Source organism: Leptinotarsa decemlineata, unplaced genomic scaffold, assembly GCF_025532065.1.
Source record: "Leptinotarsa decemlineata unplaced genomic scaffold, Ldec_3_MD MMD2_tig00000035_RagTag_RagTag, whole genome shotgun sequence".
NCBI lineage: Eukaryota > Metazoa > Arthropoda > Insecta > Coleoptera > Chrysomelidae > Leptinotarsa > Leptinotarsa decemlineata.
The window spans coordinates 24,551,736-24,566,349 of record NW_027412540.1 but is presented as its reverse complement, the minus strand read 5'-3'; the positions used below and the strand labels follow the sequence as shown (position 1 = coordinate 24,566,349).

The window sequence follows — 14,614 nt, the reverse complement described above, 5'->3', positions numbered from 1 at the left end:
GAAGATTTAGAAAGATTTTAAGCCCGATAAGCTTCTTTTCCTGGTGAAAAGGACCATCTCAGTCTTCCTGGGATTGATCGACAGTGAGTGTTCCTTACGTAATGTTTCTATTAATGTGAGCCCATCCTGTGCTCTATCGCACAGTGTGTTCACGAATTTGCCGGCCTGTAAGATAACTGTCATCTGCATATTATGCAATTGTGTAGAATCCGTTATTGTTGAGGTGATTAATCAGGGTGTCCAGAACTATGTTCCAGAGAAGGGGTGAAGGACATCCCCTAGGGAAGTAGATAAGAACGAATTCGAATACTAGTTAAGTAATTTTTTGGATGCTACTGGTAATAAAGAAGAAAACTGCTTGTGAATTCGGGTAGCACTGGTCTAACTGTGATTATCAATCACAGGACATCGGGGACATCAGACCTTGGAATAGATAAGTTTTGAAAAACATATTTGCGATGATGTCTTGATGATTTGCTCAACTATGTCCTGGTGATGCTGAGCTATTTGAAAGGATCACCGAGAATCGTATTTCTCAAGTGTTGATGTGTCCATAAAGTTTAAGTTGGAAGTGTACAACTATTTTTTACAAACTTCAGCAAATAATGAGTTTGACTGACTTCTTTCGTGAACTGAATAAAATGCGAGGTCGGCAATTTGAATTGATGTAAAAGTTAAGCAATAAATCTTAAAAGTATAGTCATTACCATCTTAATCGTTTGTTTCGTAACTATCTACGTTACACAACGTATCAAAAAAAACCTGCTAACAACCATTCAACAAAGTACAGTTAGGAGAATGGACGTAATAGTCGAAGATTATATAGATACAGGCTGTTGGAAAGTTTGTTGCTTGTACTGAGGTTCATTTCATTTCTCAATATAAAAATTCGAAATGCAAGCTGCTTCAGTAATTAAGTGAAGCATTGACCTGATTAACTTATTGCTTTTATACCATTTGCTGTATTAGTCTGTTTTTATAACCTATTCCTTAGTATTGAGAACTGATTTCAGGGTGTGGGAGTCATTTGATTGAATACTGAATAATCTGAAGGATATATGAACCAGTTGCATGATTAGATGAATGACCTTAATAATGAAGTGATTGTTTATACAAAAAGCATATAATTCGAATTCAAAACAAATTTGGGGATACGTTGGGTTTTTTTCTATCAGTATTTCTGAACAATATTTAATAATAATAATAATATCGGTATGAAATTCGGGATAGACAAATGTGCAATGGTCCATCTCAAAAGAGGACGATGCGGGGACAGAGGATGTGCAGCTCGTAGATGGAAGCATCCTACACCATCTGGATGCCGGAGAGACGTATATTTACCTCGGGGTGGAACAACGCCACTCACAAGAGGTAACAGCAGTGAAAAACTCTCTCCGCGGCAAGTATCAGCACAAACTTCGACGTAAAGTCCCGAAAAATGATGCATCTTTATAGAAGTTTGCATCCCAAATAGTCTGTTCCACGGTTGTACTTCCCCCGACAACAGGAAGGCCGTGAGCTTTTGAGTTTGGAGTGTCTACATGACAGAATGGTACTGGATACAGCCTGTAAAGTCGTCAGGAGTTCGGATCCCCTTCTCTGCATGGTCCGTGACCATGAGAGAGCAGGAATTGGAGCATTTATCCTTAGGGCAGCTGCTCGAGCAGCTGATGAACTCGGTATAGTTTTCGACTCTGAACGAGGTGACCACAACTTTGTCACCGAGTTGGAACCCGTTCAGCAAAAAGCTCAGATAAAAGCCGCAGAGATCACCTTACTTTTGCAGAGACACCAGGATAAGCCAATGCATGGGGTCTTCTTCAATAACATTGGAGACCTTTACTTATAGAAGCGCCTGACGTTCGCTTTTCTCAGGTCGAGTGGGCTGAAGTCGGAAACTGAGGGGTTCATCATGGCTTGTCAGGATGGTGTCTTCAACATCTTAGCCTACCGCAGTCACGTGATGGGTATAGAGGTTCCTGACACAAGGTGCAGGGCCTGCCGCGAGGCGCCCGAGACCCTAACGCACTTGCTATCAGCATGTCCAGCATATGCGGTCTCGGCCTATATTCATCGACATAACGCGGCCCTAAGAGTTCTATATTACCATCTACGGCACTCTTACGGTATTGACGAGACACCGGTGTTGCCCTACGCTCCGGGGAATATTGAATCCGTTGTGGGAAACGAGAAGTGCTGAATTTATTGGAACTATTCGTTCCCCACCCTCAGGCTCATACAAGCTAATAAGCCTGATGTAGTCCTTCTCGACCACCAGAGCAAAACGATATTTGGCGTGGAGTTTTCAGCTCCTGGCGAGACAAATATCGTCATAAAATAGGACGAAAAACGGATAAAATATCGAGATTTTCTCTTCGAACTCCGCAGACTCTACCCAGATCGCTCTGTCAAGATGGTTGTTCTGATTATTGGAGTCCTTGGTGGAATGATGTCCACTCTACTCTCGAATCTTAAAATCATACCGGCTTGCCGCACTAAGGCAGAAATCTTAGCCGCACAGATGCAGAAGGCTGTCATTCTTGGCTCACTGCGCTTGCTCAGGGCACATGATTCTTGGACCCAATGATCACTTACCCCACGGTGTGGAGAGTTGTCATTGGTTGATAAAGCTGGCGCCCCCTCCCGAATGTATCGGGGCTTCGGGGGATAGGGCCTGACCAGCGCACACTACGGTGAAAATAATAATAATAATAATAATAATAATAAATGCTTTCATTGAAAGGCAGAAACAAATGGCAGAATTCTACGTCTGCGCGTGATAAATCAAGGCAGAAATTGCTCTTTCATCCAACCAGTAATAGATAACTTATATTAATACACATTATTAGCAATCGAAATGAAAAATAGAAAAAAGAAAAGAAGGGAGAGAAGCAGAAGAAAAAGAAAGAAAAGCAGAAAAGAGAGACAAAAAACGAGTAAATGAGAATTTAATGTTTAATATGTGAAAAATCATGTCACAAACATAATGATAAATTTGATGATTTCTACATATTTATGGTAAAAACATATTATGTATAGGTGTCAACTGATCAATGTTATAAAAGAAGAGAACCGGATTGTAGCATAAATCTCTTCAGATTTTTCTTGAAACTAAGTGGTAGGGATTTCAATTCATTGGGTAGCCGATTATATAAGCGTGCAATGTTATAAGAAAAAGATCCTCTAAAAAGAGAAGTTTTATGTTTAAATGCAGTCAAAAGATGTTTAAATATCAAATTTAGATTATTTATATCGGTTCTAAAGGACAGTTTCGTGAATAAGTAGGCAGGTTTCCCTTTGGATATGACCTTATGGAATAAACTAGCAGAATACAGTGTGCGCCTAGCATTCATGTTCAGCCACCCGAGTTGTTCCAAGTATTGACACATGCTCACGTCTCCTTACGCCTGTGACGAGCCTTATGCACAAATTCTGCAGTTTTTGAACTCTGCCTGTCAGATTTCAAGAGTCCTGGACCATAAACAGTATCAGCATAGTTGGTATGAGGTAGTACCAGTGCGTCGCAGAGTAATATTTAATTTTTTTTGTTCAAAAGATTTTTACTCGAGTATACTGATTTTAGATTCATATAACCCTTCCTAAGAATCTTAGAAACATGTGTAGTGAAACGCAGAGAATTATCGAGATAAAGGCCTGAATTTTTCGTGATGTCACTTTTTGGTGATTGAACCCCATCGATTGAAACGTTAATCAATTCGCTACTTGATTCAGTTATCAGAGACTGCAGATCGTGACTCATTTGTTTGAGTGCAATATTGAGTGAATTTTTATCGAATTGTAAATACAACTGTGTATCGTCGGCGTAACAATGCATGGAAGTGCGAGGAAGGCAGTGTGAAAACTGAGGAGCATATAAAACAAAGAGAAGTGGACCTAAAATCGATCCTTGAGGGACCCCATTATTTATTTTAAAGGTATTCGATGTTTTGTTATTGAGTATGACACACTGAGAACGGTTCAGCAGATAATTTCCAAGCTGAACGGAACCATATTATCACAGCATATTCGTCAGTTGCGGGAGTATTATGCCAGGTATTTCATGTATTTGGCTCAGGTCCAAGTTGAGTTGCTTTTTAAGTCATATGCAACCTACCAAGTGTTCGTAGGTGTATATTTTGTTATATTTCAACAAAAAAAATAGTAACTACTTTAGAATATTAGTTATGTTGGTGAGGTTTTCAAGTTTTTTTATTCTCACACTCACAGTAGCTGTACCTATTTGTTCCCACAGTTTCTTGGAAATAATAGAGTCGATAATATTTACCTTGTAACCGTTCTTGATAGACAGCGATTTGTTTGAAAAAAATTTGTTCTTTTTCAAAACTTTCTGATAGTGGAAAATTCAAGAGTCTGTGGAGCATATTATTGAAAGCTGCTTTTCGAAAACAACTGAATTCTAAAAAAACTGCGAAAACAAGTCATTTACCAGGTCTAATCTATTTCAATAAACAATAATAAGCGTCATAGGTACTTTGGTGAACTCCCAAATAACATCGCTTGTTTTTTCAAACTCAAACGTAACGTACCGGACGAATAATAGTTTGAACAAATTTATTAAAAACAATAGAGACAAAACTTCAGTGTCGCAAAGATCAGGAGTATATAAGTTGACGTGTGGTTCTTGTCCAACATTTTATATTGGCCAAACAGGGTCAACCTTTTCCCAAAGAATAAAAGAACATAGGAGTAGGTCCTTGAATGTGTGTAGAGTGAACATCAAGCAAATTCCTGACAAACTGATTCAAATCAGTTGTGAAAAAACTTCTGGTGGTTAAGTGTTATTATAGTATACCTGAATACCTAAATGATTCCAGTGTAATCTGATTATGAGGTTTTTACAAGGATTTCCTGTAAATGTTTTATTCAGTCTGTTGCTATGACTATATATTTTTGAAAATTCCATGTGTGATTTGCACAGTATTTATTTTATCATATTTATTTATTGTATTTTTATTTACAACTATATTATGCCGTGCATATATTGTATTCTATTCTTGTACGTAAAAAAATACAAATGATATATCGAAAGTTCATAAATGGCGTTATCAGTGGACTGTAATTTTAATTGTAAATAATTTCGATACGAGAGCATCAAAGTTACCTGATAGTTGGAGTTTTCCTTTTGGATAAGCTGCTCGGGGTTATCTCAGGAGCTCCTTGGAATGTTTTCCAGCTAACTTAACTGTTGATGCATATACTCGTTGACACAACATTCACAAAATAGATAAATAGCGGTATATCGAGGAGATAGCGAACGAACTGATTATATCGTTTTCAAAACGGTTGCGATTCAACTTCAAAATCATTAACAACACTAAATCTTCTTTCTGTTAAGTCATAAAAAACCCATAAACAAAAACTTTGGATGCTCGGTCTCGCGATAATGACATCGAACTGAAAATTGAAATGTTACCGGTTTTCCGAACAATTCTATCAGGAGGAAATTCTAAGTACTTATTGGACCTTCCTCGTAAGTTTACTGTGTGCGAAAATAAAACACGTGAACAACTACATATAACAAATTAGGTGGGGTGATCGACTGTAAACAAGTGTTGTTTTTCTAGAAGTATCGAAGTCTGGATTATCCCTCAATTGTTACACAAAGTTTCAACGATTGCTTTATAAATCTCCTTGAATCCCAATGACCCATCGTTTCAGTTACCCACTCGGTGAGTCTTACAGGATGAAGTGTACGAGGTGTGTGAATTTTTAATCTTCTCAAAAAAAAACTAAATGATCGCTAATCGAGTGTATGTATTCCCCGAAATTTAAACATTCACCTTATTTTTCAACAGACCTTATGCATGCCTTATGCATTCTTGCAATGCACACAAACATTAATTTGATGCCTCAACGAATTGAGCGGATCAATATTTTCCCAAACGGCCAGGCGTCTTTGGTACGGAACCAGATTGGGAAGTTTGTTTATAAAAAATATAAACAGTATTGGTAGTAGAAAACACAAGAAGAATGTCATACTAAAATGGTTAATAATTCAAAACAATTTTAAATTTGAAAACTGTAAATATCTAAATAGATATAAAAAAACCATTGTTGTTGTTTTTACAACTTTACAACTTGGTAATCAAAAATATAAAAAATGCACAACCACATTGTAGTCCTAATGACGATTTATTATATACATTTGGTAGGCCTCTGAACAATATTTCTGTTCGTGAAATGAAATACGTATTCAAATTGTTTATACTCGTAATTCCTTTTATGGATTGCCAAAGTCAAGTACTATTATACTTCCTGGGGAAATCTTGAAATCAGTTTGTTTCCAAAGTCGCGTTGTAATGTTTTTATTTCCAAATATAGCGCAAAACACCTTCAAAGTAAGGTCTACATTCATTTTACAATAATTATGTGAACCACGACTGTGGCTAATGAGAAACGCTTTCATCATCACTTCATTCAATCTAGATTGTTTTGAAAGTTTTGTCCATTTTAATGAGTCTAATTAAAACTGTAATATCTCAGTGAATACTTTTTCAATTGAATCCAAAGAACCGCCATTTTAGTCAGTGCACTTTTGCCAACGTAATACAAGTTGATTAATTACGTCAGCTTAAAAATGATGTGATAGAGATTCGATGAAGTCGACGAAAGCCGTTTTTGCTTGTTCCTGATCGATGAAGATTCTACCGGGGAGAGTATGGCGATACAAGTGGTCGACGCTCAATTTGTTCAATTTTCGGACGGTAATAATTTGATTTAAAGCCAGTTTTCAAGTATGCCCACTTACTATAGGTAAAAAATGAGGTGAGTTAACCGAAATAGAACCATGCCGTCATCTATGATGTAATGGCTGGCAGCAACAAAGTTCACCTTTTGTTTGTGTCGAGGTCTACTTGCAAATAGCCACGCTAGGCTGCACAGGTGGGCGAAACTGAAATTAAAATCTAACCACAGGCAATCAGAAGCGTCCCTACCTTGAAATCGATTATTTGTGAACGAGAATAGAACGCACATTCCAAACGGGAATTATTTGTAAGTGCGTATAAAAAATGTATGAATGGCGCGGCAATCGTACTAAAATGTCTAATATCTGATGAAGTTATGCCACTCTTGTTCAATGACTATAGAGACTTGTTTCTAGCGAAGGTAAAATGGATGTCGTGAATAAACCATACACTTGTCGCTTCACTGTTAGTGACATCAAACATTATGAAGAGAGCTATAGCTATAAATCAACACACTCTCAAATATTTTAGACTTAGACTGTTTCAACATTTAAGGCAGGTTACACACTGATGCAACTCTATATTCAAGTTACATTTACAACAATTTGTTTAATCATTTCTGTAGATTTATGAAAGAAAACCTAGTAATTAAACACTAGATTAATTCCTGATTCAAAGACCATTTTGAATTAATTATTTTCCTCTACATGTTGTTTCTGTTAAGGTAAATAAATAGCTTGATGGATATAGCCGTTACTTCGTGGTAGGAAATCATAATGAAGAAAAGAGAAATGAAACTTTCTATGTTTTTTTCCACTTTTATTTGTAACTAACGTTACTGCAGTTTCATTTCTCTTTTCTTCATTAAATAAATAGGCGTCTGTCACATTTTTCACTTAATCCAATAGTTTTTTAAGGAAAAAGCACAAGCACTACAGGAAAATCCTTGAGGCGCTCTCATAGTGGGGACTGTGCGAAAGTAGCGATTCAATTGGATTTGAATCACTGTAGATCAAATCTATTTGGTAAAACTCCCCTCACCCAACATATTTCTGCCACTGACCAGGAGTCCGGCGACCAAAAAAATCAAAAATACTTTATTATACATTTCTCTTTGTCAAATATAAGGTCTACTGTACAGAATATTTACAATATTTACATCTCTCCCACATACGGGAGTGGTAGGAGGAGGGGAAAAGGATTGGTGAGGGAAAAGGGAGGATCGGCAGGATGAGACTTCAAAATTGAGCCCCTAGACGTCCGTAAAGCGCCGCCTCATAGATCCACGTCAGGCCGATGGGAGGCGCCCCCGCTGGTGTTAACGGGTGGCTCTCTGCCCAACAGAGCCTCATTTCAGCTTTCAGTCCGATACTTCCCGCTTCCTGCCAGAGCTTACGCGAGATTTCTCATGATATTGCGATTTCGGTACCTCATATATGAATATACTAGATGATTGTTGCAAGTTTATCACCGCTAGCCCCCTGGAAAAAGTTCATGAAAAAACCAGGAAAGAGTAATTCTGGTATCACGAAAATACGTGATTTATCTTAGCCAGCTTTTCCATGAGCTGAGCGCGATCACATTCGCGCCGTTCATGGAAAATATCAAGCATTTCATAAATCAACCCGTGTTTTCGGGGTTGATTATGATAACTCCTAAGCGCCGTGTCGTCCCTCGTCAGCGGGCTTTTCGGTAGAAAGAACTTGAAGAATTTATAAGACAGCCTCCTGATGTGTTCAGTGACCGTCTCGACTTCTGCCAGATCTAACAGATCATTCAATGAAATGTATCTGTCACTGTTCGTGCAAATACGGAGCACCTTATTCTGCATCGTCTCGAGTCTCTGCAAAGGAGTCTTCTTGAGGCTACAGAATATGGGACAGGCGTACAACATTGCTGGTCTAATTATTTGTTTGTAAATTAGCAGCTTGTTGTCCACACTAAGCTTAGAGTTCCGTGCAATGAGCGGGTACGTTCGTTTTACCGCCGCACCCGCTCGTTGGATCGCCAAGCTCAGATGTTCCTGAAAATTCAGGCGCCTATCCAGGGTAACTCCCAGATATCGCGCTCTTCTCTGCTCGTCAACGCATTTATCCTTGACTCGTAACTTCCTGAAGATCTTCACGTTGGTACATTTCTTCGAGAAGTTGACGAGTTCCGTTTTGTTAGGGTTAACATCGATTTTATTACGCTCGAAGTACGGCACGACCAACCTGTCGAGGTGGATCTGAAGCTGTTGCTTCGCCACCTCGCTCGAGAACGAATGCGCGTATATCGCAGTGTCATCTGCGTATATACCGACATTTGTTCTCGAGAACATAGGAAAGTCGTGCGTATACAGAGAGTACAAATGCGGTGACAGGCAGGACCTCTGCGGGACACCTGCTTTAATTGGATAATTCGTAGATGTGGTTTGGTTCACTCTCACGCGAAAAGTTCGGTTGCTCAGGTAGGATTGAAGAATCCTAATTACAAATAAGGGCATGCCTACCGACCACATCTTGGCGACAAATCCCTCTATCCAAACTCTATCGAAAGCTTTTTGGATGTCCAACAGAACCATAACTGTATTCTTCCCCTGATTGAAGGCTTCTTTCACCCCGTGAACAACCCGGATCACTTGAGAAGTCGTATTTCGACCTCTCCGGAACCCGAATTGTTCCTCGGGAATGAGTTTCATCCTATCTTCCAGGCGAAAAAGTCTACTCAAGAGGATTTTATCAATGACTTTCGCCACCGCACTGAGTAGTGAGATGAAGAGTTTTCGACTTGTGAACTATCTGAATAATTTATAGTTAAATCAGCTTTTTCACATACTCTGTTGTAATGCTTTAGGTATGTGTGTGTGTTTCTTTGATCTCCTTATGCATTTTACATGTACTGTAAAAATGGATTTGTTCGAAAAAACATCAATAAAACCTGAATTATATAAACTTTGAGAAAGAAATGTGATAATATTCACAACTTTATGCTTCCTCTGGAATCAACGATCAACGAAAATTTGAAATCGACTTTACTCCGAGTGTCTGCTTTTAAACTATTTATTTGATTTTTTATCGACTGATTTTTCATTCGATGAACCAAATGACGCAATAAATAATTCAAACAAACTTTAATCTCGTCTTTATTTTCCATGCATGAATCGTTAAGTTGTGAAATATTGACTCAATTTTTCATTAGGTAAACAAAATGGTTTCGGCGGAAAAAATATCCGCCTCGTGAATATTGATAAAACAATTTCCTGTAAATACTTTTGTTTACGAATTCCATGGAAACCATTAGCTGAGGTGTAGAGATATGACATTTTGACGTTATTTAAAATACCAAGTGAATTTTTTGAAAGATTTTTTGGAAATTATCACTTTGACTAATCACTTTGACTGAATAAAAAAATACCCACACTATCAAAATGTAATGTTTTCTTTAACACATGACCTGTCGAAGTTTATTGTATTTATATCTTCTTTTTCAGCAAGGAATCGGTGTGGAACTGATAAGAATATTACCAGAGACCCATCCACCCACGCTCTCCAATATTTTTGCAGAACCGGACTCGAAAGACGACGTGGTAAGTAGTTCAAGTTAAAATTTTTAAATAATTTAACTTTCGAAATATTGCTTATTTCAAAAGTTTCCTCCGTTTTTGTGAGTCTACTTTGAACTGTAATATTTCAGTGAGTATGTGTGGGATTTTGAGGTTATCTTTACTTATCTTGAAGATGTTCATACATTGTAGATTTTTTGTCCAAACAGACGTGTTCTTGTTTCTTGTCGTCAGTTTTCTCAGAACATTTATGAATCTTCAGCAAAAATACCCTTATCACCACAACTGATTGCATGATATTCATTTGTGCATTTTGTAAGTGAACCGTAATTTCATGTAATATTTTCAATGCATTCAGCACCAGCTTCAGGTTTTTGGCTACATATCTAACTTCAGATGGACAATTTCATAAATTGTCGGTTTAAAAAATATCCGGATTCAACACGACATATCTCATTTTAATAATTCACAAGAATATCATTAGTCACAAAGTAGTAACGTTAATATTAATAAAAGCATTCAGGATTGGGTTAATAGTACATTTTTAAGTATTTAAATGTATTCCGTCAAAGCGGTGAATAAAAAATAACGCAAGCTAATGAGTTTTTTATGAATAATGAATATAAATGACAAGTTCTGTTCTATTTATAATCATTAGGTACCCTGTTGAAAATGTTGTGATCGTAATGTTTTTTGCAGAAAAAGTATCTGCCGATTCCATCCATACTATAACAAGTATTGATATTTAGGAAATTTGAGCGTGATCTAAAATTGTATGCAAACCATTTTTCAGATGATAACTAATTATACTTTTTTGTAATAATTTGTTTAATTTTTTTGTAACTTAACTGATCATTACTTGAATAATTGACCATTACAGGAATTTCAATAATTATCCTTTCGAGCAAATGACACAGTTCAATGTCTATTGAGTAAGTATATTTTTTAAGTTATGACGCAGTTTTGCTATAATTACCAGTACTTAATAAAAAGAAAAATGACTGATTCATTTCATCGTTCGTGATCAGTAGACCAGTAAAGGTCAAGAGGTATAATTAATTACAATGATGGAGTGCTTTAACAAATAGGCGAAGCAAAACTAGTATTACCATTGGCGGGGGGAAAATGTTTAAAATTCGCAGTTATGATTTAATTGGCTTGAAAAAATAATCTGGTTATTTCAATCGTCAGTGGAACTTTAAGAAACCCTTCGAATTCAATTCTTGTAACGACATTGCCATTGGACTAGCCAATTTTTTTATTTTCTCTTCTGAAACGTTTTCAACTGTATGTTAGGTAGGATAAATAACATATTCATGAACAAGAAGAACATATATCTCCTCATCCCAAAGTTGTCATTGTTTTTTTCTATCAATGAACCTGGATCATCTTCATTGATTTTTTATAGCATGCACACCAAAAAGCAATTGTATAACCTATATGTGATTAAATTAGTGCATGGTATGCAGATTTTGCAGTTGCAAAACCGGCTTCTTCATTCATGACCCTAATGCTATAACATCCAGAAGTTAATTTCTTGGACAGTTTTTTTAACATGTTCGTCATCGCCATCACTCAAAATTACGACTTCAAACTCAAAATTATCGATTTTGACCACGAAATTCACTAGGAAAAACATTTGTGATTAAATTATATTTTATGGTTTGTAAAAAATCTGCTGAAAGTGTGAATAATCTGTAGTTTTGCTGATGTTACCACTTATTTCAACAGTGTGAATAATCTGTAGTTTTGCTGATGTTACCACCCATTTTAACAGTGTTAATAATCTCTAGTTTTCTGATTTTAACACTTATTTTAACAGTGTGAACAATCTGTAGTTTTGCTGATTTTACACTTATTTTAACAGTGTGAATAATCTGTAGTTTTGATGATTTTTCCACTTATTTTAACAGTGTGAATAATCTGTAGTTTTGCTGATTTCACCACTTATTTTAACAGTGTGAATAATCTGTAGTTTTGCTGATTTTACTACTTATATCAACAGTGTGAATAATCTGTAGTTTTGCTGATTTTACTACTTATATCAACAGTGTGAATTATTTGTATAATAATAACAGTGTAAATAATCTATAGTTTTGCTGATTTTACCACTTATTTCAACAGTGTGAATAATCTGTAGTTTTGGTGAGTTTACCACTTATTGTAACAGTGTGGGTATAATTGTTTCACTTATGGTCAAGAATGAAAATCATCAAATGAGTTTTGATGATTTTTTTCAACTTGTATCAATTTCAAACTCTCAAATCCCATCAGAACAGGTCCTATTTCAGACGAACGTTTCATATATGTGATAGAGCAACAATGAAGTCAGTCGAGGCCCGGGACACATCGCTGTCTTGGCTGTATCTGTCCTGCACTGACGAGGAGTAATACTCCGAAATTGGTCGGTATGTGATGACTCGAGATTTCAGCGATATCCTGCTGCCGGACGAAGGAACAGCACCTGCAAAAATTTCCTCTTCGAGCCAACTTGCACACATAACTGTAATATATAATTCAATGTTCGTCGTGGTATTAACCAGTTCTATAGTTTGTTGTTCTTACCCTTAGATGTATAATTTTTGTTTCAGACAATAACATGCGACTGCGAATCAACTCCAGCGTTTCAGTTGAAAAGCTTCCGCCAAAAAGGTGACAAAGTTGAAACTTCCCACTATCGGGTGAATGTTAATCGTTTCAGAGCCAGACTCAATATATTCTGCGTTTCTGAAAAACTCCAAGCCAGCGTTAAGTGCGATGGGTGGCCAGAAATCAAAGTAGCTCTCGCTCCTGTTGGTAACATCAAGAACAATCTGGATGAAACCCAGTTACAAGAGGTGATAAGGTAAAACAAACTGAATTTAATCATGGAATTTGTATTCATTTTGGTATTTTCAGTTAATAGGATGAGTTCTACACACATATGTTCAAGTTAGTTATTTGATTTAGGAAGTAATGAGAGTGATTTTTTTGCTGTTATCTTTTTGGCAACACTGTTTTTGACAGATCACGCGTGAATCGTGTCTTGTGTCATTGTCAAACTCGTTCAGTTTGGTATATAATTTAAACATGAATCAACTCACGAATTAACAACACATTATTGAATTTTATTATCAAAATTCATGCTCGGTGAAGAAAGTGCAATCGTGCAATTTATAGTCAGTTTCGTCGGCCTACTAAGAGAGCTATTCGGAAGCTTTGACTAAATTTCGAAACCAGTTTACATTATTGGACATTAAACCACCAACACGCATACGTAGAGTGAGGACCGAAGAAAATATTGCGGCTGTATCCGCCAGTGTTCGTGATGACCGTGAAATGTCAATTCGCCGCCGTTCGCAGCAATTGGGCCTCTGTTACACCCGTACGTGGAATATTTTGCGAAAGGATTTGGATGTAAAACCTTATAAGATAGAGCTGGTGCAAGAATTGAAGCCACGCGACCTCCCACAACGTCGAACATTTGGTGAATGGGCGCTGGTAAAGTTGGAGGAAGATCCACATTTTCATCGAAAAATTGTGTTCAGCGACGAGGCTCATTTCTGGTTGAATGGATACGTTAACCAGCAAAATTGATACATCTGGAGTGAAGACCAGCCACAAGTATTGCAAGAGCTACCGATGCATCCCGAAAAAGTCACTGTTTGGTGTGCATTATGGGTCGGTGGCATCATCGGGCCGTACTTCTTCAAAGACGACAATGGCCGGAACGTTACTGTGAATGGCGAGCGCTACCGTGTGATAATTGACGACTTTTTGTTGCCCAAAATGGAAGAATTGGACATGCCTGACATGACGATGCCACATGCCACACGGCACGCGAAACAATGGCCCAATTAAGAGCCGCCTTCGGTGAACAGTTTATCTCACGTTTGGGGCCCGTCAATTGGCCGCCTAGATCGTGTGACTAACGCCTTTGGATCATTTCTTGTGGAGTCATGTCAAGGCTCATGTCTACAGGGATAAACCAGTAACGACTAACGCTCTGGATGCCAATATTGAAGCATTTATACGTGAAATACCGGTCGATATGTTAGAGAGAGTTTTGCCAAAATTGGACCTTGCGCATGGGCCATCTAAAGCGGAGCCGCGGACAACATTTACATGAAATCATCTTCAAATATTAAGTTCTACTGATCGTTCAATCGATTCCATCAATTTCATCAATTTTTTCAAATTTTTTGTGTTTTGAAAATCAAAAACACTACCAACAGGCAAACTAGTTGAAAGTGTGGTACGAAGTGAGCTAACAAGGCGATATACATTCGAGTATCTCAAATTCCGAGGTGAACTTACTGGTCTATGAGTGCAACAAACCACTCGCGCCAACCCAAGCAGCTACCGTCTATATAATCAGTCATTG

General features: G+C 37.4%; 1 protein-coding gene across 1 annotated transcript in view; it reads left to right on the top strand.

The window, feature by feature from the left end:
• LOC111510118 (uncharacterized) overlaps positions 1-14,614 on the top strand; it is a 39,759-nt gene that overhangs the window by 9,728 nt on the left and 15,417 nt on the right. Inside the window, exons 3-4 of the mRNA XM_074172086.1 lie at positions 10,180-10,275; positions 12,843-13,096. Coding sequence (XP_074028187.1) covers positions 10,180-10,275; positions 12,843-13,096 — 350 coding nt within the window. The remainder of the gene's footprint in view (positions 1-10,179; positions 10,276-12,842; positions 13,097-14,614) is intronic.